The sequence below is a fragment of the Dermacentor andersoni genome, chromosome 3 (genome assembly GCF_023375885.2).
Source record: "Dermacentor andersoni chromosome 3, qqDerAnde1_hic_scaffold, whole genome shotgun sequence".
NCBI classification, from domain to species: domain Eukaryota; kingdom Metazoa; phylum Arthropoda; class Arachnida; order Ixodida; family Ixodidae; genus Dermacentor; species Dermacentor andersoni.
Window position 1 is genome coordinate 121,620,430 of NC_092816.1, and position 25,658 is coordinate 121,646,087.

The 25,658-nt window shown below is 46.9% G+C and overlaps 1 protein-coding gene across 3 annotated transcripts in view; it reads right to left on the bottom strand.

The window, feature by feature from the left end:
* thoc5 (THO complex subunit 5) overlaps positions 1-17,757 on the bottom strand; it is an 85,119-nt gene extending 67,362 nt beyond the window's left edge. For 2 of the 3 annotated variants that reach the window (XM_055074616.2, XM_055074621.2), the window contains exon 1: positions 17,565-17,756. In XM_055074616.2, coding sequence (XP_054930591.1) covers positions 17,565-17,567 — 3 coding nt within the window. In that variant the 5' untranslated portion in view covers positions 17,568-17,756. Of the gene's footprint in view, positions 1-17,564 lie in introns of all 3 variants that reach the window. The other variant, XM_055074610.2, reaches the window with a different exon arrangement.
* Between the last annotated feature and the right edge of the window lie 7,901 nt (positions 17,758-25,658).

Consider the following 25,658-nt stretch of genomic DNA (forward strand, 5'->3'; position numbering starts at 1 on the left):
CTTTCTTTAATGTGCGTCTTACCACTCCCTCTCCCTTCCAGTGAACTTGCCAGTATCTAGCATCAACAAGTTCGTAGACCAAACCGTCCTCACATTAGCCAGGCAGCGGGCGCGGGCGAGCGTCTCAGTGCACGTTTTCTGCTACTCACCGAACATCGCGCAGTCCCGGCGCCGTAGCAGAAATGTTCATCGCGTCTGTGCTTGCTGCATACCCGAGTTGTAGCCGATGGCTGTCTGCCGGTTCTAAGTTTCGGCAGCCAAGCTTCATGCAGCTCCTTGCCCTGCGGCTACGTGTGAATAAGGCTGACACCGGGCTCCGTTGCGTACGTCCGGCACTGCGGTACCGAGCAGTAGCCTACCATGCTGCACGCCTCCAAAGGCAGCCACTACCTATTATAGTACTTTCAAATGTTGTCAAGCAGACACCCAAGGCGGTAAAGCCTCACCACTTAATCAGAACCGCGGCGCAGGTGGGACTTTAAACTTTCGTTTTCAGCTCGCTTCCGAAGCAGCCGAAGCGGCCGCTGTGTCCACGTGATCCCTCATGCCGCGTCACGCCGACCGTGGCGCCAGCTTTTCCAGTGGTGGAGCTCGCCCTCAATGCACCCTGTCTCTCCGACCGTCTGGCACCGCGAGTGCAATGGCCACTTGCTCGGCCACCTCTCCAAACTCTCCGCTAGTTGCTTGGCAGTCAACCCCAAGCGAGAGCTATCAGAGCAGCGTGCGTTGCGAGCATTCTATCGCAGCGACGAACGTGTCTGGTAATCCGGTAACCACAGGCGAGCTGGGCGTTTCGACAGATGACTGGAGGCATAAACTCAAGATGATGAAGGAACTTTAGCGTAGACGTACGTGAGAGGCCTGATCCATAGAGGTAATATACTGACTCTAGAGAGAGAGAGAGAGAGAAGAATACAGGAAGGCAGGGATGTTAACCAGTCAATAGTCTGGTTGGCTACCCTACACTGGGGGATGGGAGACGGGGAAAAGAAAGAAGGGAGAGAGAAGGTGTAGGTACGTGTACGGACAGTACTTCAGTTAAAGTTGCTCGAGCAAACCAGAAGTTCTGAGAAAACACAAAAGTGCCTTCACTGCCTTCTGAGCCGATGATACTGACTCTAGAAGACAAGCTAATCATAGGGCCCATGTATTGAAATCGGGAACCGCAAAAGCACCGCCATGTTACTACGCGCTGAGGTTGCCAGCTCCTGTGACGCTTGCTAGACTTGGCGACAGTAGTTAGTTTTAATCTGGCAACCGATAACTTCTAGCAGTTAGCCGCGTAGCCCACGTAGCGGCGTCCCGCTTGTAGTGTAGTGATGTTATGTGCTTGCAGCCGTGGGTTTGTGCTTTATAAGTTGGTTCTTTATTCTATGTTGCGGGATGGTGTGGGTGTGGTCGATGTTGGCCGTGCAGGTGGCAGTTATGCAACCGAAGGAAGATCCTGTTGAAGTTTCCGGCGGAATTCGGTTTTCAGCGGTCACGGCTGTTGCAGGAGTGTCACTCGACAAGGTTACGAGTTAGGAGCTCGAAGCTGTGGTCAGATTCCTCGTTCATCATCATCATCAGCCTGGTTAGGCCCACTGCAGGGTAAAGACCTCTCCAATACTTCTCCAACTACCCCGGTCATGTACTAATTGTGGCCATGTTGTCCCTGCAAACTTCTTAATCTCATTCTCCCACCTAACTTTCTGCCGTCCCCTGCTGCGCTTCCCTTCCCTTGGAATCCAGTTCGTAACCCTTAATGACCATCGGTTATCTTCCCTCCTCATTACATGTCCTGCCCATGCCCATTTCTTTTTCTTGATTTCAACTAGGATGTCATTAACTCGCGTTTGTTCCCTCACCCAATCTGCTCTTTTCTTATCCCTTAACGTTACACCTATCATTCTTCTTTCCATAGCTAGTTGCGTCGTCCTCAATTTAATAGAACCCTCTTAGTAAGCCTCCAGGTTTCTGCTCCGTACGTGAGTACTGGTAAGACGCAGCTGTTATACACTTTTCTCTCGAGGGATAATGGCAACCTGCTGTTCATGATTTGAGAATGCCTGCCAAACGCACCCCAGCCCATTCTTATTCTTCTGATTATTTCAGTCTCATGATCCGGATCCGCGGTCACTACCTGTCCTAAGTAGATGTATTCCTTTACCACTTCCAGTGCGTCGCTACCTATCGTAAACTGCTGTTCTCTTCCGAGACTGTTAAACATTACTTTAGTTTTCTGCAGATTAATTTTTAGACCAACCCTTCTGCTTTGCCTCTCCAGGTCAGTGAGCATGCATTGCAATTAGTCCCCTGAGTTACTAAGCAAGGCAATATCATCAGCGAATCGCAAGTTACTAAGGTATTCTACATTAACTCTTATCCCAAATTCTTCCCAATCCAGGTTCCTGAATACCCCCTGTAAACACGCTGTGAATAGCATTGGAGATATCGTATCTCCCTGCCTGACGACTTTCTTTATTGGGATTTTGTTGCTTTCTTTATGGAGGACTACGGTGGCTGTGGAGCCGCTATAGATATCTTTCAGTATTTTTACACACGGCTCGTCTACACCCTGATTCCGTAATGCCTGCATGACTGCTGAGGTTTCGACTGAATCAAACGCTTTCTCGTAATCAGTGAAAGCTATAGACCTTTTCATCGGGCGAGGAGGATAGGGCGCGCGGAGAGCCTTTCCTCCTCTCTGGCTTGGGCGATCCGGCGCGGCGCTGCTTGAAAGTATTGCTGTCGCGTGCTGCGGAACGATTTCGAGATGCTTCAGATCGTACTTTGTGAAATTTACGCCATGTCCGTTCATATAAGGTCGTCAGGGCAGCCTTTCGGTGCATCGGTAACTACAGTAGGCGGAAATATCTCTTGGGGGCGCAAAAATGTGACGCGCTTTATCAGCCGCGGTGTGTGTATGTGTTGTGAACTATGTTGCTTATATCGGTATTAATTAAATAAAGAAAACCGGTGTCTCTGTATTAGCAGCATGAAATGGTAAATCTGCTCACTATCTGATCGCTTGGCGTAGGGAGTAAAACATAAAGCATAAGAGCGCATGCTCGTGCACAGCCAACCTAAGGCAACGACGAAACATCTAAGCGGCAGGCGCTATCAAATATTTGTGATGCAACGGCATTGTTCTCGCGTATTTCAAGCCTAGTAGGCTTCAAATTACCACATGCCTACGCTAGCCTTCCTGCATGAGGCCGATGGCACAGCTCAAACCAGCGATCACTGCGGTTGGTGAACCAGCACGATACATACGTAAGTTGTGCGCTTCGGCATTGCCTTTTTGGCCTGTGTACAGCCATAATATATGAGAGCGATCGCATAAAAAGAATGCGATGCCTATTTTTGAGGACAAAATTTCCGGGGGGCACAACACCGCTGCAGGAATGGCGCACTCACCCTTAATAATGTTTCAGGTGGCCGTGCTGACGACTGTGCCCGTGGCTGTGTGCCCGGCAGCTTGAATGACTGCTACTGCATGCACTGCGGATGCATCAACAAGCTGGCCTCCCCCGGAACTTTTCGACTATTGGACGACACCAGTGCTTTTTGGCCGGACTTCCCACGTTAGCTGGCAACCTGTACCGCTTCCGCTATCAATCGTGGCCTCAGTCTACATGAGGATTCCTCGGCAAGCACTTCACTGGGGCACAACACCGCTGCAGGAATGGCGCACTCACCCTTAATAATGTTTCAGGTTAGGTACCTTGATTGTTTTTCCGTTCGGAGTAGCAACCGTTGCCTATTCGTGGTGTTGTGCCCCACTGAGCTATCTAACTTGTGTAAGCGTTGTAGCAGCTGTGTAGCAATGTGTGTTAAAATAATGGCTCTGCTTCTATCTGGCGATGTCGAGACAAATCCAGGACCTTCTACCGAAGAATTGTTAGCTACAGTTTTGGAAATTGTAACAAGGATTGAAAGCGGGCAGGCAGATATGCGTAGTGATTTACCCACACTTAAGCACTGGCAAGCATCTGTCAACGAGGAACTGCAACAGCTATCTTCAAGAATAAGTGTTCTTGAAGTTGACACGTCATCGCTGAAAAAATAAAAAAACCAAAGTGCATTGCCACTCCGCTCGCCTGAAGCTATTAATTCAATATCTGAGCAAATTAAGACTATTGAATCAAGATGCGATGATACGGAAAATCGGCTAAGGCGATGTAATCTCTTTTTTGGCATCCCCGACGATTCCAATGAAACATGGTCAGCGTCAGAAGGCAGAGTCATTGATATTTGTTCAAAAGAGCTTGGCGTTACAATCGAATGTTCGCAAGTCGACCGTGCGCGTCGTCTTGGCAAATATGAAGTGGGTAAATGTAGACCGATTATTACTAAATTCACCTTATTCAAGGATAAGCAAAGAGTAATAGAAAAAGGTTATAAGTTCAAAAATACAAATTTTGCTGTGCGCGAAGACTTTTCATTGCAAACACGAGTAGCCAGAAGAAAGTTAATAGAACTTGCGAAGTCCAAAAATGTGCCGTTTAAGCTAGCCGTCGATAAACTGCGCACAGAGAATACCGTGTTCACTTACTGCGCTGACACGGACAGTGTTATTCAGTCATCTAGATAGCAGTTTCAAAGGCCGGCAGTCTCATCTGATTGTTATCCATCTCGTAATCCAAGTGTCCATAATGATGTAGCGCAGATTTCGATATCTTTCACGAATATGCGCAGTTTACTCCCAAAACGTGTCGAAGTTTGCTCGCATCGAGAAAACAGCAATTGTGATATTCTACTAGTCACAGAAACATGGCTCCATTCCGATATCACTGATGACGAAGTCTTACAACCATCAGTTGACTATACAGCATCTATCGTAAAGACAGGGACGGAAGAAGGGGCGGCGGGGTATAGATAGCCGTAAAAAAAAGACATTACTGCCTTTCCACTTGAAATTTCAAGCCCACTTAATTGAAATAACCTGGGTCTGCATTCCATCTTCGCATTCAAAGAACGTATTTGGAATGTGTTATCGACCACCAGACAGTACAGAAACGTTCACGTCTTAGTTGTATGAAAATCTTTGCGAAATTACTACGAAATTTCCTAAAGCTAACATATTCTTATTTGGTGATATTAATTACCCAGAAATTGACTGGGCTAACCTAACGTCACCCTGCCAACACTCCAACGATTTCGTAGCGCTTGCGCACTAGACTTTTCTCTAGTGCAAATGATTCAGAAACCCACCCGTGGCAATAATGTTCTTGACCTCGTTTTCACATCCATCCCTTAAACAGTTGCATCAGTTTCTTTGATGCCTGGTTTTAGTGATCATCTACTCGTTAACCTCACAATAGAATTACGCTCATACAAACGCACTACGACACCTAAGCGCATATTTAATAAGAAGGCTGATTTCACTGCCATCAACATAGGTTTGGAGAATTTCTACAGCTCGTTCATACGTAATTTTTTTTCCCGACCTGTTGAGGAAAACTGGAATCTCTTTAAGGAAACACTAATGCAGCTTACACATGCTCATATTCCACTAATTCACTTCCGGGTAAATAGTTCAAAACCATGGTATCACAGGACGCTACGCTCATTAACAAATAAAAAGAAACGCATGTTCATAATTGCTAAGCGGCAAGGAACCGCAGTGGCGTGGTTAAAACATAGAGTCCGAAAAAGATTATTGCTGTAACATTCGTAGCGCTAAGCACATTCTTTTCACATCACCTCCAATCCATGATGCAAAATAACCCTAAAATATTCTGGGCAGTGTTTTCCCCTCGAAAAGACTCGAGCCGAATTTCACTCCAAGACAATACCGGAGCACCTATTTAAGAAGAATCCTCAGTTGCTTTTAATAATTTATCTCGATGTTTACACGCGAAGATTACTGTACCATTCCCGCAATCACAGACGTAAACTACAGGTATATGGCACCAATAAAGATTGATGCCTCCGGCATCTCATCCCCAATTAAGAAACTAAAGGTCACTACCTCAGCCGGCGCTGATGGTATAAATAATAAAATTTTAAGGCATACATCCACATATACAGCCCCCCTTCCATCACGCATTTTTGAGCAATCCTTATCCACAGGGGAACTACCATGTGACTGGAAAATCGGGAAAATCATTCCCATCTTTAAGTCGGGTGATAAAAGTAAGATAAGTAATTACCGACCCATATCATTAACAAGCATTCCATGTAAGTTACTAGAGCATGTGATAGCATCCAATATTGTGCAGCACTTAGAAGATAACAATTGCTTCTATCCGAAGCAACACGGTTTTAGGAAAGGACTTTCCTGTGAGACTCAACTAATCGAATTCACAAACGAGCTATTCACATACATAGACAATGGTTTCCAGATTGATAGTATCCTTATTGACTTTGCCAAAGCCCTTGATCGCGTTACCCACTCTAGATTAATAGCCAAATTATCATCATTACATTTAGACAGCCTTACAATATCGTGGATAAGGAACTTCCTCACATCCCGCAAACAGATTACGTTTACTGACAATCATTCTTCTTCCTTGGCCGATGTGTCATCTGGTGTACCTCAAGGTAGCGTGCTGGGTCCGCTATTGTTTCTCATCTACATAAATGATTTGCCATCCAACATAACATCAGCAATCAGATTATTTGCTGACGATAACATAGTTTATCGCCAAATTAAGACACCCGACGACCACATCGCTCTTCAAAAAGATCTAGATAAGATTACAAACTGGTGCACGCTATAACAAATGTCTCTAAATACAGAAAAAATGCAAATTAATGACTGTCAGCCGAAAGAAAACTAACTCTCTTTACACATACTCGCTTAATAACAGTGCTGTCACTGTCACCCCCTTGTACAAATATCTCGGTATTTATATTACAACAAACTTATCATGGAAGGCACATATAAAACATGTTACAGCAAAAGCATCCAGCACACTTGGTTACCTAAAACGAAACCTACGTGAAACCCCTTCAGCCACTTGTGAAATAGCGTACAGAACCTTTGTTCGTCCTCATCTCGAATTCGCTTCCGCCATCTGGTCGCCGCATCAGGAATATTCAATAAATTCTCTCGAATCTGTTCAACACCGTGCCGCGCGTTTCATCGCGAAAGATTACAGTAGGCATTCTAGCGTAACTGCTATAGAGAAATCACTATCGCTCCCATCTCTTGAATCTAGAAGGACGATAGCTCTGCTTTGCTTACTGCACAAGATCACTCACAGTCAACACGCAACTACATTACCCCTTTCCCGCCCATTTCGCACATCTCGCCGCTCATATAACGCACACAGTCTCACACGTGGTTTTGGCCACACAAATGCATTTAACAAATCTGCATTGCCTCTAGCAATAGCAGCTTGGAACGATCTTCCAAGCCACATTGTTGAAATTAATAATCTGGACACGTTTAGAGAAACATTAAAAAAATTGATTCCGTAGTTATGCGCACACGTTTCATTTGTGCCATGTCACTTGACTGTCATTTTCTATCCATGCAAGCAGTTTATAAATATACATGCGTCTGCAGTTCTTTGCAGGAGTTCGATGAGCCATGCGCGTTTCTGATCGTCCAGAGTGTTGTTGTTGTTCTTCGTTTCCTTGATGTTGTTCGGCGTCTTTCGATTAAATTTTCTTTTTTTTCACTTGTTTGATTTGTTGTTAGCTATGTTTTTTGCTCCTGTTTTCGCTACATGTTGTTTCTCTTACCCCCCTCACGCAATACTCCAGTTTGAGCCTGTGAGGTACGTGTATAAATAAATAATTAATACGTGTGAGTGCGTCGTAGAGAACGGAACGAACACAACCGAAAGAAAAATTCGGTTATCATCGTCTTTCTCGAAAAAGCAAGAGAAAACGGGCTAACGCCGCAATACGACCTCGCATAGTCACACCGCACAACGTTCATGAATATATAACCGCTGATGCGGTATGCTTGGACCATGCGGTATATAGAACGAAGATATGTGAAATCCAGCACCTACCACTGCTTAGGACTCTCGCGCAGTTCGTAAACAGTCCCTTTGCTGGACAAGCTTAATTCAGACTGTAAGGTATACTGCTATTACTTGCCAAAACTATTTTATTCAGGGGCGGAAACCTCGTCCATCGAACCAAGTAGTCACGCAATGTAACCTGCAGCGACCAGTTTGAACGCTTGTCACAGTATAACATCACAGCACCTATCGTAGCAGAACGGTACCCACGCTGTTACGGTCGTCGAGTATGTTTCATGGCTCCTAAACCGCAGCCTAGAAATAGAGGATAATACTGCAATAAGGTCACATTAGTGATTGGAACATTCGGAAATACACAATTGATCTCCGAGGCTGATCGTACGCTCAAATATGCGCGCGCACATCGCGCTGCGTGTTCCGTCCACCTCAACGCTAGCAGAAATTCCGGCCATAACGCCTTAAACCACTTCAGCACGTCTCACAGAACCGTTTATCACATAGAAGACGCACGTCATACTAAACAGACCACACGACCGCGAAAACAAACGCCACAACCTACCGCCGAGCGTATACCTGCCATGCAAAAGACCGCTTTTACCCAAGCCAGTATGGCGCTGCTCATAGGCGGCGCCACTGCGTTCACAATATGGCGGCGCCTACGAAAAAACGGTCTATATATAAGAGTTGGTTATATTCCGCACACTTCTCTATCACCTGATTGATAGTGTGAATATGGTCTATTGTTGAGTAGCCTTTACGGAATCCAGCCTGGTCCTTTGGTTGACAGAAGTCTAAGGTGTTCCTGATTCTATTTGCGATTACCTTAGTAAACACTTTGTAGGCAACGGACAGTAAGCTGATCGGTCTATAATTTTTCAAGTCCTTGGCGTCTCCTTTCTTATGGATTAGGATTATGTTAGCGTTCTTCCAAGATTCTGGTACGCTCGAAGTCATGAGGCATTGCGTATAGAGGGTGGACAGTTTTTCTAGAACAATCTGCCCACCATTCTTCAACAAATCTGCTGTTACCTGATCCTCCCCAGCTGCTTTCCCTTTTTGCATAGCTCCCCATGCTTTCTTTACTTCTTCCTCGTTGGCGTTCCGTAATTCTCTTCGCACGGGCGCGGTATGTTGCAGAAGCCGCTGCGCACTTTTTCGTTGCGGAGTGCTCTTCTAGTCGCGACGATAGATCGTATTATTTTTTTTTTTACAGGTACTGATCCAGCTGGGGGTAGGGCACATGTAACCGACAAACGAGCCTCAGGAGAGCACATGAGATTATAACAAAGCAGGCGGCGCAGGATCTCCAGGGCACCCAAGGGGCAATGGGGGGACCAAAGCTCGAATCAGGGTAGTCCGTAGGTTGGGGCCGCCGAGGCAGGTGTGCGCCAGGGAGCGTTCGCACGGACAGCTCCCCTGACACGCGCAGCGGTGCCTCGCAAAGTCGAGATACGTTAAAGGCACCTGCGCCGATGATCTTTCTTTTGCCTCGGTGCAGTGAGCACGAATAACCAGAATAATATGGAGGAATCCGGTGCAGTCGCGAATGCGAGTCATGGCATGTGTAGCTCGCGTCGGCAGGCGTATGTATAATATCAGTTAGTTGTATGAACTTTATGCATAATACGCTTTGTTACGGTACCTTAAAGGAATGGGTCTAGAGGACGGTGTTGGTACGTTTTTTTCGTACCACCCTAATCCTATACCCTCCCCCGCCTACAAACACACACACATACCCCTTCTTTTTTTCTGTATGTCTACATACAATACCTTCCCATGACAGATCGACCAGTTCAAGTTGTCAACTTGTCAATAACTATTATAGGAATTACTGTAATAAACACAATTCCACGATCGGATTGTTACTTTTATTTTTTATTGTAACACTGAGAACTACACAGAACCTTATTTTGTATATGTGAGAGAAGTATAGGCCTTTTGCACATGTGGATATCACAACAATCCAGTGTGCAATACACAGACAAAGCAGCTAGCTGCTACAACATGAACTGCAGTATTGAGGGCCACACAACACACACGTAATTAAAGGTGAAAAATATAGAGGGAAGCTTCAAAATACGCTCTGTAGCACTGCAAAGTATAACATGTATGTGTGCACTAAATGTTCAAAAAAGCAATGCATCAATGTCCCATTTGCCTTCAAGTTTATTATCAAGTTCAAGTTTACTGAAGTTTATTATGAGCATATGTACAAGAGGAATCTGCTGACACACCCGCAGTCAAGGTGTGCTGGCTGCCTCAGCGTAAGAAAAAGAAAGAAATTGGGTTCATGTCAACACCAGTGCCACTGCTTCTTGCCTCTGACCTGCACGTGCCTCCGCGGCATCTTTATTGGTGGAGTCTGCACAGGTGAGCTGGCACGGCGAGGCGTAGGAGTCATTTGAGAGAAAGAGTATCGTTTACACGGAGAAGTGGCTGTTTACATTGCCTGTCGCTTTCCCTCAATTGCTTCCTTGGCGACTTGGGTGACACACCCACAGTCAAGGTGGCTGTTCGAAGTGTGCTGGCTGCCTAAACGCAAGAAAACGAAAGAAATTGGATGAATGTCCATACTAGTGCTATTGCTTCTTGCCTCTTACCTGCATTTGCCTCCATGACCAGTTGGCTTGCGGAGTCTGCATGAGAGAGCTGCTGTGGCTAGGCGTAGGCATCGCCTAAGAAAAAAGAAAAGGCCATTCAAGTGGGTAATTCTGAAAATAAATGCGGTTCTTATGTCTGCTTCTTGCACTGTTCTTGCCTAAAGGTTTTCAAAGATAGTGTCAAGAATACACCAGTACTTTGACTGCTTTTGCTTTTTACCTGCAGGTGTTGCTGTGAGATCCTTATCATGGCTGCGTGTAGCATTGTAAGACCTAGTGGAGGGATTTGAATCAGTAGCCAAAAATATAAAGAATCATCCCTGTCTGCATGAATGATTTCAATTTCTAAATGCAGTGGTAACTATCACTATTTGTACAAGGCCCCCCACGTCTATCCGGAAAGTGCCATAGCTCGAAATTGAATTTTTCCTTTAGTGTTTCACATCGTGTCTGAAATATTCACACTAGATGTGATCCGTTTCTTTTCATTTGTCCCAGTGTGAAAAGAGCATCATTAAATTGTTTTTTTAAATTTTTGCGTGGCTTGTTTTTTGGTTTGTTTCTGAATTTACCAAGCAGCAGTGTCATGATGCTAAAGTGACTCATGTAATGACAATCATCAGCTTTTGTTTTACAGAAAAACAACGCGTTTCCTGACCCATTGTTTCCTATCCAGTTACTCGCATAATTTTGCGCAGTATTGTAGCTATATTGACTTGCTTGACCTCCACTAAAGAGTCTTGCATTTTCAAATACCATTATTTTCTTAAAATCATTCGACACTACTCATAATTCTTGTACCTTGCGTTTCTGACACTATGCCTTCAGCATTTTTGCTTGTTTTTTCTGACTAGAACTGTCTTCTTTAATTTAGAACTTAAATTTTTCCTTTGGAACACACAGAAGGGATTGCCATTGCATATCTGCATAACAAGGAAACATGTCTTATTAAGCATTTGCAAAATCCAATAGAAGATTGATGAATGCATTATTCAAAAGACTACCGCATTTTGCGCTAGTTTTTTGAATAATGATGACACACCAACTAGCCCAGCTTTCTGCCTTGATGAATGCAGCTTGCAGTGTGATTTGACTGAATGAGCCATAAAAGTAACTCATCTCACTTGGTAAATTAAAACACATATTAGTGTGACGTACAACATATGTTACATTAATGTGGTAGGTTCTCTTGCTTATACAGTAAAATAATCGGTGCCCGAAAAAAAATAATTTTGCATACCCTTTGTGCACACTGATTTAAGGAAAATGAGCTGGAGCTGTCCACATGATCTACTTATTTTACTTGCGAGTATACTCAACAAAAATGTTTTTCCCAGCTGCTTAGTGGTATTTCAGATGATGTCGGTATTGCATATGTGCGTGTTGTCTAAAATAATTGAATTTTGAAAATGCTCGTAGGAACCTAATATGCATATCTGCAGTGTATGGATGCATGTAAAAGACTCAACATGAACTGCAAGTGAACGGTCCCACAGGCCCGCAGTCGCTCATGCAAATAGATTCGCTGCACACATTTGTGACCAGAAAAGATATGACACATGAAATGGCATGCAAGGAAGTGTTGAAACTATTGCACAGTTAACAAAACGCCTACGCTATCAATATGTAGGTTCATGCACTCGATTTCGTCCGTATTAGGCGCTCGCCTCTTTATTGCTTCCTGACACAGAAATACTCGGCATAAAGCTGTTTTTCTGCTGTGGCCTTTGTAGAAGCATGATTGTTCAATATGTAACAATTAAACAGATGCTGACTTGCTTGTAGATTCGCCAGTACAATTCCAGTGCGCTGGTCCACCTGTCCAGCAATTCCCTACTGAAGGAAAACCTGCAAATAAAACACCACTCCGCATGTAAAAAAATGCTCCACTGTGACGCTTCTCAAACGATTGTGATGCATCACGAGAGCTGCCTACTCGCGTGATGTTCTGAACAAGAAGATACATTTGTTTACTTACATGTGAAGGTATACGCCAGAGCACTTCGGGGCTTGGGTGGCACAAAAGGGATGAATGTGCCACAGCTTCCGATGTCGTCGCGCGATCACATGTCAAACCTAAACTGTACGAAGCTACTACGCGTCCAAAAAACTGAGATTCGATACCGAAATTCACGCCATGCTTTAGTGCATGAATGCGTACATCGTGATTCGCATAAGTCACGCACTTAGCAAGCGCTTTCTGTAAACTTATTAACGCATCACCTTCATAAAGCCATCAGGTATACGTTCTTAAATGACAAATCATAAGTAGACCTGTACTTGTTTTCAACTCTTTCAATAGTAACTGCGCTGGCCACATTGACTAGTAGCAACAGGGCGGTGCCCTAGCGGTTCCCACTTTTTCGGGCCAGCTTTTCCTCTAGAGTTGGTTATATTTACATTAGACTCTGTGGCCTGATTGGTTTGCACGGTCCAGCCACTTGTTGGCGCAGAGCTTAACCAGCCAAACAAAGCGCTAATATTGCTCTAACCAAACGTATAACATTTTAAACATTTACAAAAACAACGTGTTGATGATTACAATCCTGCGAAAAATTTACACCAGCAGCAAAGAAGAAATCATTTCGTAACTGCTACTGCGTGTGGTTGAGCTCTGTGCCACCAGGTGGCTACACCGTGCAGACCATTCACATTTGCACTTCTGCTCATTCCGTTAAACGGCACGGTCAAACGGCCAGGCCATGTCCCCTTGCGCTTGCGTTTACCCTAATACCGGACTCGCGAAACGCTATTGCGGTAGTAATCCTACGGTGTAAAGTGACGGCCGCAAACGCGCAAATCCTGGCGCCGATCGGATCGCGCCAGTCCGATGAGCTGTCTGCTGCCTTGCAGAGGGGCACGATGTCACAGCTTGACATATTGCCACCCGCTACATTTGCAGCCCACAACGCAACAAAGTCGAATCATGGTGGTCGCAAAAAGACTGAGACCGACTCTGACCGCGGAGCTCTCGTCAAAATGGAGCACGTTGTAACACAAGCAGACGACGCCTGCGGTGTGCCGGAAGTGCTTAAGTGTAGTGAGAAATTGTTCTTGTGCATTCTGTTTATGTTACTTTCTTTTTATAGAAACAAATTAACAATCCAACTATTACGAACATCATTTGTTCACCATAAAGGTGGAAAAATTATCGATGACGCGCCCTGGGCAGCCAATTGGATAGCTCGCCCTACTGACGTCAATTGGGTGATTTACGTCATATGGGCAGGGGCGGCTGAAAATTCCGCCGAGCAGTGTGCTGCGATCGGCAACGATGTGCATTTTTAACACCTCATAATAAATTACACGCTCTACGTGGAGCACTTAGATGCGTCCATTAATGATCAGAAGGACCTACTCTAACGACTCAGTACGTTTGTACAAAATCGTCAAAATTGTTTCAGGGTCCCTTTAAGGGCTGGAAACAACGAGAGCATGTGTTCAAAAGAGCATGAGTCATGACCACATTTGGGGCACGACTGTGACGGGTAAGGGTCTATCCTGTTAAGGGACCGTGTAGTGGGATAGGAACGGGTTTGCAGAAGTCTGAGTGTGCTAGCCTGAGGTTTGTTCAACTCGGGGTGGGGGGTGGAAATGTCCTCCTACCCAGTCGATAATGGGAAACAATTTCGTGGAAAGTACATAATGGATCTTTGTGGATGTTGACCTCGTTCCAAGCCTGGCTACCGGCGACAGCACGGTACGTGAAATCGTGCGCTCTTTGGTGGGCCTGCTCTTTAGGATTACATTTGAACGGGTTAACTGAGCCATCTAGATGGGCTGGGAACGACGAGATGTGGTATACTCCTTCGCTGCTCTCCTGAGTTCTTTGAAATGCTTCGTTCACAATACTGTTCGCCTGTTCAGACACGAGGGCGGACGAGAAGGATCTAACCGCCGTGCGCTAGAAGACGATAGACGAAGACGATTTTGAGCTGTGAAGAACCAGTGCGATCACCACTTTCTCCGCCACATGGGCAAACTTCATATAGACAGAGGCTGCATTAAGCAAGTGTCTAGCTCGTGGGGTCATCCCGAGGCCCTACCTAGTCGGAGGTCTGCCTTGCGATTCGCTAGGAAAGATTTGGTGTAGTCATGAAACCACTGACCCAGGTTAAGAGAGGAAATCTCCGTCAAGATGTGTTCATGCGCGACCCTGTCGAAGGCCTTGGAGAGGTGCAGTGCGAGGATCGCTCTCACGTCGCGAGTAGGGTTATCAAAGATTGCTCTCTTAAGCAAAAGCATAGCGTCCTGTGTGGATAGCGCCTGTCTAAAGCCGATTAGGATGTGTCTAAAGAGCTCCTTGTTTTCAAAATGTTCAGTGACCCTGTTATGTATCGCGTGCTCCGCAACCTTGGCGATGCATGACGTAAGGGAAATTGGGCGCATGTTATCAATATGTGGGGGTTTTCCTGGTTTGGGTATGAATACCAGTTTTGCTGTACGCCAATCTACCGAGACCTGTCCAGTGTTCCATACCTCATTGATTTCGGCCGCGACTATCTCGATTGCCCTATCGTCTAGGTTCATGAGGAGTTTGTTCGTGATTCCATCGGGTCCCGGGGCTGATCTGCCATTTAGATTGAAGAGAAAATGTCTGACCTCTGACACGGTGAAGGGTTCGTTTAGATCGGGTGCCGGGAGTCCATGTAGTTTACACGCTCTACCGGGCCATCGCTGTCTTTGGCAAGGGGGGGACAAGTATGTGCTGAGTTGTTGGCTAATTCCCTTTCCCTGAGACCGATTGCGATTTGCTTCTTGATGAGCCTATCCGCCGCAAAGCTAAAGGTGCCCTTACACTGTTTATCGTTGAGGAGACTTTTCAATAAGCTACATTTGCTACACGCCCGTCCGTTTCGGTAAACGTCTCATCTCATTGCTGCCGGGCGAGCTGGGCTGAATAGGACTCGATCTCCTTGTTAAGAAGCGCGATTTTGGCTCTGAGTCTACGATTAAGCTTTTGAGTCCTCCACCTGGCCGAGAGGGCTTGTTTTGACTCCTGAAGGTGAGCGAGTCTCCAGCCCATTTTAGGAAGCCTCCAGATCCGTAATGATTCTTTGGTTTCTGCTTAAACTGCCATGTTGAGATTCTCTAGCAGATCTTCATACGTCTCGTCTGGTGGGACTGTTTCATTTTTAATTTTTCGAAGAAGGTCCCAGTCCACATACTCATATCTCGCGGGCGGTCTGGGTTTGACACGCAACAGAATTTCGAGTATGTGATGGTCACTGCCTAGCCCCTTCTGGGGGTTGTCCCACGTGCCTTCGATACCTCGGAGGAAGGTGGATCGGGGGTCCTATGTCGACTGACCGAATTACCGGATCTGGTAGGGAGCCTTAGGTCTGTGACTAGTATCAAGCCGAGCTCTGGAGCGTTGAAGACCTAGTTCGTCCCTTGTTCACTTTTATAACCCTACCCCCCTTCCGTTTTGGTGGCGTTAAAGTCACCCGCCACAACGAGAGGCGTGTTTCTCGCCGCCCTAGACGCGGTGCGTAGTGATGTGTTGAAGTCTCTTTTCCTATACGATGGTGCGCTGTGCACGTTGAGAATGAAAACGTTAGAATTGATTGTTCTGTTGGGTACGACCTCTATTAACTGGGCCTCGAGCCCCGCTTTGTACGCGGGGACTTCGTGCTCAACGAACGAGATGTTCTTTCTGATTCGGGTGCGATACCTCTGCCCTTTTCTCCCCTGTATGCTACCGTGCGGTACCCGGGGAGAGAAATTTCTGCTCGACATTGCGTTTGCTATAACAATATAACTTGCGGCTTGTCCGCAATAGACCTGATAAGCTGTACAAATGGGGCCTTGCGCCTCTGGAAACTTGCGCAGTTCCACTGCCAGATTTTCAGGTTGTTGCTGTCCGCGTTCGCTATTTTGCCTACTGAGGATGATCAATTAGCCCTTTAGCCCCACCTTCGGGATTCTTGTTTGCCTGAGTCTGTACTGTCGACACCGTAAGCCTGCCTTTAGCTTGGGCTTTGGGTCTGTCTAGTTGAGTTAATCTCGTCTTCATCCCGGAGATCATTTCCACCATGCGTCCTAGGGTCTTTTCTATGGAAGCCAGCTTGCCTCTGCTCTTTATTTTGGCAGGAGGATCGGCGGCTGTAGCTGGGGCTTCGCTGAGTTCCGCCATCTGATCCTCGTCTTCTGTCTCGCTCACCGGTTCTGGATTGTTTTTGTTGTTGTAGGCTGTTGGGAGCTTTACGCTTGGATTTGGCAGGAAGCAGGCCTAGAGCTTTAATTTCATCGTCATCGCGGTTCGAGATTTGCCCTATAATGCTATTTAAGGCCTCGTTAAGCGCTGCAAGTTCGCGTCTAGCTGAGCTGTTGATTTTCCGCCTCAAGTGATTGGATTCGGGGATCATTCACATGCTCTGACTGTGCCTCACCACTTGCTCTTTTGGCCGTCGTAGTCTTCTTTCCCGTCGAGGGCGCTCGTGTGGCGGTTACGGTATATGCGGGGCCGCAGCGAGCACATTTTTACGTTTTACGAAACTTTAACTTTAGCCAGGTCGGCCTGTTTTCCTTTCTTGTTTCTCTCAGTGGGATTATTGAAAACAGTGAAGAGGCTACGATCCCCGAGGACGAATTTACTAGCGAAAAACGGCCTAGAAATGTCTTGCGCAGAAAACTGCATGAGAGGCGTGCAACAGCAGCAGCAAGCGTCCACCACCGCTCGCGTGTTGCGGTAGACGTTTTCAAAAGGATCGACTCGCTGTAAGAACTCCTTGATCGAAATAACTCGAAAAGGGCGAGGACTGCATGCAGTAAGTTTTCTAGTTTGAGAAAACGGCACCTGACAACGGCGGTTCAGCTGTTTCAATGAAATACAATTTACGAGTGAAAAGAAGCTATAAACGCCGTCGGAATCCAAACAAATGATCACTCGTCCCACTTGTGCATATTCCAGACGCAAATGACAGTTCCTTCATAAGCAGAGTGACGTCGATTTCGTTGGAGCCGCTTAATTCTGGTGTCCACGGCGCCGCGCGAATTGAAGGCGGCGCGTCCCCGCTATAGCGACACGGCCACTCACCATTTGCAGTTCGCGGACCGTCCGGCGTTGCTGGCAGACTGCAAGATCTGCCCGTCACACACGGCACAGCGGCGTGGTCATTCAGCGAGCGTGCGAGTGGTCGCGGCTACGCTCTCGCGCCGCCGGCAGCCTCACTACATAGCACTACAGCCTCGACGCCGATGATCGCTTGCCACCAGTCGCTATAGGCCTTTTCCGATTCACTTCGAATCTGTAGCTGAAGGAGTCGACGTACGCTTCCAAGCCGCAATGTTTTATTGCCGTTGTTGCCTCTTTACCCCCTCCTCGCCATAATTTCACCCGGAGAAGAAAACATCTGCTATTTGCGGCGCCGCCAGCTGCGATGCGAGCACGGCCGAGGCGGTTCGCTGTGCACCATCGGTATACAGCATTCACTGCAGCTGAACGTCGCTGAACGTACGTTTAATCGTGCACGTCGTTGTTATTAAAGTGATTAGGCGTCACCTAATTCCAGCGGGCATCATTTTGCTTGGAATAGAAGCGGGGCAACCTGTAATATGTTCGTGTCGCTGGTCGCGGCAACGCTCTGGTGCAGCGTCGACGCGCTATTTCTGCAGTAAACACGAACTGCTCAGCGTTTTTGTTCGCTGTGAGATCGTATGATTAGCATCGTCTTTTGCTTCCTTTTCATACTGTCGCCAGGCACTGTCGACGGGAGCCCCCCCGGAAACCCAGTGGGCATTTGTACGGCGGCTGGCACTAATATATTATTCTTAGCGCGGCCGAAAAAATGCCGGCTGTGTATATTCTGGTACTACATACGTGCATATATATTTGTAATATAGAAGCATTGCCATTTTCTCTTTCAATAACATAAAATGCACACGGATAATATTTGGCCGGAGAAGCTGTAGAAATAGTTGAAACTGCGTGCGATCGCGCCTGCCTGAATACAACGTCGCCGGCACACATGCCCGTATCATCATCATCATCATCATCACCTAATTTTATGTCCACTGCAGGACGAAGGCCTCTCCCTGCGATCTCCTATTACCCCTGTCCTGCGCCAACCGATTCCGACTAGCGCGCGCGAATTTCCCAACTTCGTTGCCCTACTTAGACTTCTGCCGTCCTCGACTGCGATTCCGTTATCCTGGTACCCATTCTATAGCCCTAATCTCTCGAAAGCTGCTTACTGCGTGCTTGGAAGAAGTATTCAAACTATTAAACTGGGAAGGCTTAGGAGTAAGGATCGACGACGAATATCTTAGCAACCTTCGATTAGCAGATAACATTGTCCTGTTCAGCAACACTGGGGATGAGTTACAACAAGTGATTGAGGACCTTAACAGAGAGAATGTAAGAGTGGGATTGAAGATTAATATGCAGCAGACAAGGGTAATGATCAATAGCTGGGCAAAGGAACAAGAGTTCAGGATCGCCCGTCAGCCTAGGTCAGTTAATCACAGGGAACCCTGATCATGAGAAGGAAATTCACAGAAGAATAAAAATGGGCTGGATCGCATACGGCAGACATTGCCAGCTCCTGACTAGAATCTTACAGTTATCATTGAAAAATAATGTGTACAATCAGTGCATTTTGCCGATGCTGACATATGGGACAGAGGCTTGGAGACTGACAAAGAAGCTTGAGAACAAGTTAAGGACTGCGCAAATGGCGATGGAACGAAAAATGCTAGGCATAGCGTTAAGAGACAGAGAGAGGGTTGGATCAGGGAGCAAACGGGTACAACCGGTATTCTAATTGACATTAAGAGAAAAGAATGGAGCTGGGAAATTAATACACAGGTTAGACCATTAGGGCATGCTCGTATAGTTCTCAAGAAAAATACCAGTAACATAGGGCTATATTACGGCTTCTCTAGTTGTGGTAACTAACCATGCAGGAATAACGACGGCCTACAATAATAACCGCGAATAACGGCGTCTCCCACAGTGCCACCGCGGGCCATTTTCTTCTGTTTATATGGCTAAACAATGTGCGCAAGGAGCGGCGAGGGAGGAAGACATTGAGGCACCCTAGCGAGAAACTCCAGCGCTGGTTCCCCATACATGGCAGGAGCGCGGCAGAAAGGAAAGGCGACGCGAGAAACTCGTTCGGACCTCTCCAGCATGTCGCCACAATACCCTCTAGATTGTTGTAATTATCTGTGACTCCCGCAAGAGCATTGCAGAAACTGGAGCACTTACCTGTGTACTAACGCGCAACAGCCCGGAGGGAAGCACATGGAACGGTAGAGAGGAGGTGGGGAGAAGAGGCAGAAAAATGTTGAAAATGGCAAATTTTCAGGAAACGAGATTATCAAGTTTAGAACTCTGTAAGTCAGCAATGAAAAACGATATCACAATTCTGTTAATTGCATCTGATGGTGCATCTAAAGCGGACAAATTTGATGTGTTATACATGGCTCTCAAATACACCATTCATATGTGAGTAAGACTTTTGCGAAACCTTTGTAAACAATGTAAGATATTCACGTAAATAAACATTGATAAATCAAGTTGGTCGGATTTGAACGCTTTTAACGGATGCAGTTTACAGAACTGCGATATCTGTTTTCAGTGCAGAGCTGTGGATTTGTAAACTTCGTGCTTCTATTTTTTTTCATACTTACCAATTCTTGAAAATTGCTTAAGAAATTCAGGACTTATAATACTGCTTTTAACCTTCACTAAAATTTAACTTTCTCTCTAAAATGTAACAAATTTCATTAAAATCGGCCATGTGGTTATCTCAGAAAACCGTTTCTGTGCTTTATATATACTTGAATAAGCGGCATCGGAGTTGTTTGGGCGTATACGGTGCATGGTATACAGGGCGTTCCAACTATCGTGCACCAAGATTTAAAGATATGCAAATGCTGCTTAGCTGGACAGAACAAAGGTAATGTTGTTTGCCGTCCCTTGGAGATACTCAGATTATTTCTCGCGTCCCGCCTAATTACATAATTAGTCTTAGTTAATTAAACATTCCTCAAATATTGTAATTAGATGAAAAGTGTTAATGAGAAAATTGTTGAGCAACACGAAAAACTCCCGATACAGCTTTCTTTCGCTCAATACGTGATACTTAAAAATGCTTTTTTTTTCCGAGCGTGATAGAAGCCCGCCAATACACCCAAAGTGCCTGGAGCGGCCAGTCGCGCGGCCATTTCACGCCCAGCATCACGTATACTGACACCGAACACCGCCAGCCGCCGGCCTCGAGGTTCCTACTTCGAGGGTCACTGCACGAGCCTCATCGGTGTGGATGGACTGTCGACGGGCCCGGCACTATAGGGCTTCTTTACATTTAGGAAAAATAAGGGGCACGTTATAGGTAATGTGTTGGCATAGAGTTCAAAGTGTGCGGACGAATGACGGTCTCTGTAGTAGTGCCTTACGTTTATGCAAGCAATCCGGATCTTTATAAGTGTGTTTTACGAACAACCCAGAAATTATCACGCCGTTCCGTAAACGCCACCGACATCAGATTTACTGGAAATCACGAAGGAGGCGGTGGCGAGGGGGAGGGGACACTATGGCCAAAAGTTCTTGGGTAGTAGATTATGTGTGGATAAATTACTGGCCTTCGTAGAAATTCCTTAAGAAGTGCTCGAAAGAGTTATATGTGGCCGAGATTTACAACGGACCGGTCATATGCGGGCAACATTTTAAAGTATGTGATTTAATTACGAGCAACTGAAATGCTTATTCTAACTCAAACGTCTCAAACCCCAAAGCAAAAGAACGCCGAGGACTGGCGTTCAACGGACTACCCGGAAGGACAGCTCAACGAAGCCACCTCAACGCCTACGTTGGTTCAGTTCCGATGATGGAGAATCCGCATCCGATCCCTCGCCGGAGGTATCAGAGACTCGCCGTCGATCCAGGTCAAGATCGCGGACCCGAAAGAAATCCAATTCCAAAAACCCACCTCATTCCCAATCACCAAAATCGCCTAAATCGGGGGCTTTCGCCACTGTGACCAAGCAAGCGCCACAAGATAACACGGTAAGCTGGGCACGAGTCGTTTCTCCTACTGCTCCTATAACAGAAAATCCCGAATATCGGAAGATCATTAACGAGAACAAGCTCCTCCGCGAGAGCTTGGCAGAAATTAGGCTAGAGTTGGCCTCCCTCAAAGCTGGTCGCTGTACCGAAACGAACAAAACAGCACACACTAAAGCAGCAGGCACGCCTCTGGAGGTTATAACGACGCCGAATTCTGTGGAGGTTACACTCCAACAAGTCGTGCATCAATTACAAACTATGCAAAATTTTCAGCAGCAGATGTAGGCAGAATTTCAAAGCCTAAAAACTTACGTCGATGAATCTGCGGCCAGTGCAAAGAGCGCGGCTCGTAAGCGAGCCAGCATTAGCCCCAGCGCTCAATCTAACCGCCGTCCGCGACCCATATCGACCTCGGACGGCGAAAGCACTATCCATGGCGAGTAGAACGCGAGCACATCACGAATATCTCGAAATTTGGCAATGGAACTGCCGCACCTTCCACAAACGGGCGGCAGCTCTACAACAATACATTAACACGGTGCCAGTCAAACCTGATGTTATTTGTTTGCAAGAGATCGGTAACAAGCCGGTCAGATTGACTGGCTACTACACGATATCCCACCCAGACTACCCTAAGGTCGCGACGATGGCCCTCAAGGACATAGCAATCAGTATCGATTATCTGGCGACTAGCAGCATCAACCATCAAATTGTAACAATACTACCGCAGAAGCGTAGCAAGGCAAGAACCATAATCACGAACGTGTATAGCCCACCTAAAGAAAGGAGGGCCGATTTCGAGGCCATCATTCGGTACGTCATGTGTCACTCCGGCACCCAGGATAGACTACTGCTTCTTGGGGACTCCAATGCTCCTCACACCAGCTGGGGTTACCGAACAGACACCCCCAAAGGCCGGGAGCTCGAGCGAGCGACCGAAGCATATGATCTCCAACTCATCATTCTCCCTCAAAACCCGACAAGATTAGGTAACAGCGTCAGTGCAGACACCTTTCCAGATCTCACATTCACAAATAATGTCAACGAGGTATTCTGGACCAATCTAGGAGAGAATCTAGGCAGTGACCATTTCATTATCAGTGTGTCGGTAGGCTCCCCGAAAATTCAGCGACCCTGTGGCCAGGTGGTAATCACGAACTGGGTAAATTATCGCAAAATCCCCATGCCGGAGATATCACCTGAGAACGCTGAAGAGTGGGAAATACACATACGAGACGCTCATAAAGCAACATCTAAGCGGCTAGCGCTCACAGCGGAAACGCCGGTAGTTGACAACCATCTGCTACATATGTGGGAAGCCAGAAGGGCGCTAACTAAACGATGGAAAAAACAGCGACTTAATCGCAAACTGCGCCACAGAATTGCTGAAATATCAGAGCGGGCAAACGCTAACGCACAGCAGTTAGAGACAGCGAGTTGGGCGAGCTTTTGCGACTCACTTCGCCAAACGTTACACACCTCCAAGACATGGGCGATACTTCGCAGCATAATGGAACCAGGAAAAATAAAAACGGCCAATAACCGCACTCTTCAAAAACTTGCCGGAGAATTTTCAGGAACAGATCAGGCCCTCCTCACTAAGCTTAAAGAGAAGTACGTAGGAGCAGTAATGACTCCCCCATGCACCTTGCCATACCAAGGGCAAGAAAACGCGGTGCTAGACGCTCCGATAACTAAGGCAGAACTCTTCGCGGCAGCGCAAGCTGCGAAGAGAAATACTGCTCCAGGACCAGATCAGCTCACAAATGCTATGATCCGGAACCTGAGCGACGAGCACCTAGAACAGCTTACCCGGTATATTAATGAACAAATATGGGAGAGGGGCGTAGTTCCACAACAGTGGAAGGAGGCCAAAATCGTACTTATTCCGAAAGCAGGAAAACCTCATGATCTACAAAATCTTAGACCGATATCACTAACCTCCTGTCTTGGCAAATTATTTGAGAAGGTGATCCACACACGTCTCACGTCTTACATTGAAGACCGCAACCTATTTCCCACAAACATATTCGGCTTTCGCCAACATTTGTCGACACAAGATGTTTTCCTGCTACTTCGGGAAGAAGTTCTTTGCAACACCACGGTTGGTGCGGAACATCTCGTCCTGGCTTTTGATTTAAAAAGCGCATTCGACACCATTTCACATGAACTTATCTGAGCTAAGTGACATCGGTTGTGGACAAAGAATCTATCATCACGCCCGCTCTTTCCTGACCTCTCGCATCGCGACAATAGGCATTGTCACTACGCGCTCAGACCCTTTTCCCATGCCCAATAAAGGTACACCGCAAGGGGCGATACTCTCCCCCCTTCTTTTCAATATCTGCATGACACGCTTAGCCAAAACACTCGACGTCATACCTGGGCTAGGGTACGCGATATATGCAGACGATATTACCCTATGGGCAACCAGCGGCTCGTTAGGACAAAAAGAAGAAATCCTGCAAGAAGCAGCGACCGTTGTTGAAACCTTCGCTCGCAGCAGTGGAATGAGCTGCGCTCCCGATAAACCAGAATTTATCAGGATACGAGGTCGAGGCCGTCAAACTCACGAGCCGGTGAACCTCTTTCTAGGAGGCAGCCAGATAAAGGAGGTCCAGAAAATGCGAGTCCTCGGACTGTGGCTGCAAAGCAACAAACGAGTAGACCACACCATTAAAACCCTTAGGACTACGGTGAAACAGATCTCCCGTATGATCCGTAGAGTAACGTATCACCGAAAAGGTTTCAAGGAAACAGAGACGATCCGGCTCGTTCAGGCTTTCGTGCTAAGTCGTCTCACATATAGCCTCCCTTTCCAGGACCCCACGAAAAGAGAACTAAAGGCCCTAGATGCGTTGATTAGAACGTCATACAAAGCGGCTCTCGGCCTACCACAGGGAACCTCTACTGAACGCCTGCTGGCCCTCGGGATTCACAATAACTACGTGGAGCTACGGGCAGCGACGCTCATATCTCAACGGGAGCGGCTTAGCCTAACCTCCTCTGGCAGAAAATTACTTTGCCGCGTGGGTTACCCTACACGACCACAGTATGCGGGAGAAGAACTCGAATCTCTGCCCAGAGTCCTTCGTGAAAGGATCACAGTAGCCCCAATCCCTAAGAACATGAGTCCGAAATACCACCGGGGACGTAGAAGTGCTCGAGCTCGAAAGTTAATGCAGCACGAAGGACGACGACGAAGTGATCCCATTGCTGAGTGTTTGTTCTCCGTCACCAGTGTTTTGTGATAATTCTCGCTTTCTTCCGGGGAACACTGTTCCCTGCCAGACGGGAATGGAAGTGGAGCCACCCGCACTCCCACCTGATATAGCGGCGCCCGCGTCGGCAGCCTCAAGGAAGCGGAACAGCCTCTCGAGCGACAGCGAGGCTACCCTGATAGACTCGACCGAGAGCGACGACAGCTCCGACAACGACTACGTGACTGTCCTGAGTAAGAAAGCAAAGCGGCGGATGCTTGGGGCCTCTGTGGACACATCTACTATGAGGACTCCGCAGAGTTCACCGAAGTACACCATCCTTTTCTTACCTGTGCTACCCTCCGACAACATGAGGTTCCTCAACAGGCAAGTTGCATCGGTTGAACTCGAGAGATTGTTGCCAAATGGCACTGAGGACGTACGAGTCAACCCTCGGAAGAATATTGTCGCGGTAGACGTCGCCCAAGCGTCGGCGTTAGACTCTCTGCGAGCTGTCACCGTTCTCGGTGGCATGAACGTCCGTACCATCATCCCGATGGGAAAAGAGACTACTACAGGCGTCATATATGACATTAATGCGGCCATCTCAGGCGAGGATTTACCACTTTTGATAAAGCCTGCCAATCATGGGACCCACATACTACAGGTGGCCCGTCTCGGAACTTCCAGATGCGTGAAAATTGTCTTTAAAGGTGACTGCCTTCCATCGCGTGTGAAGGTAGGTCATTTTCAACATGCTGTCCGGCCCTTTGTTCCCAAGCCGCTTCAGTGCAGAAACTGTCAGAAATTCGGCCACGTGAGCGCCGTCTGTGGAAAGTCTGCTATATGTTCCCGCTGTGCAGCACAACACTCTGCAGGCAACTGACAGGCAAAAACTTATGTCTCCGAACTGTCAAGG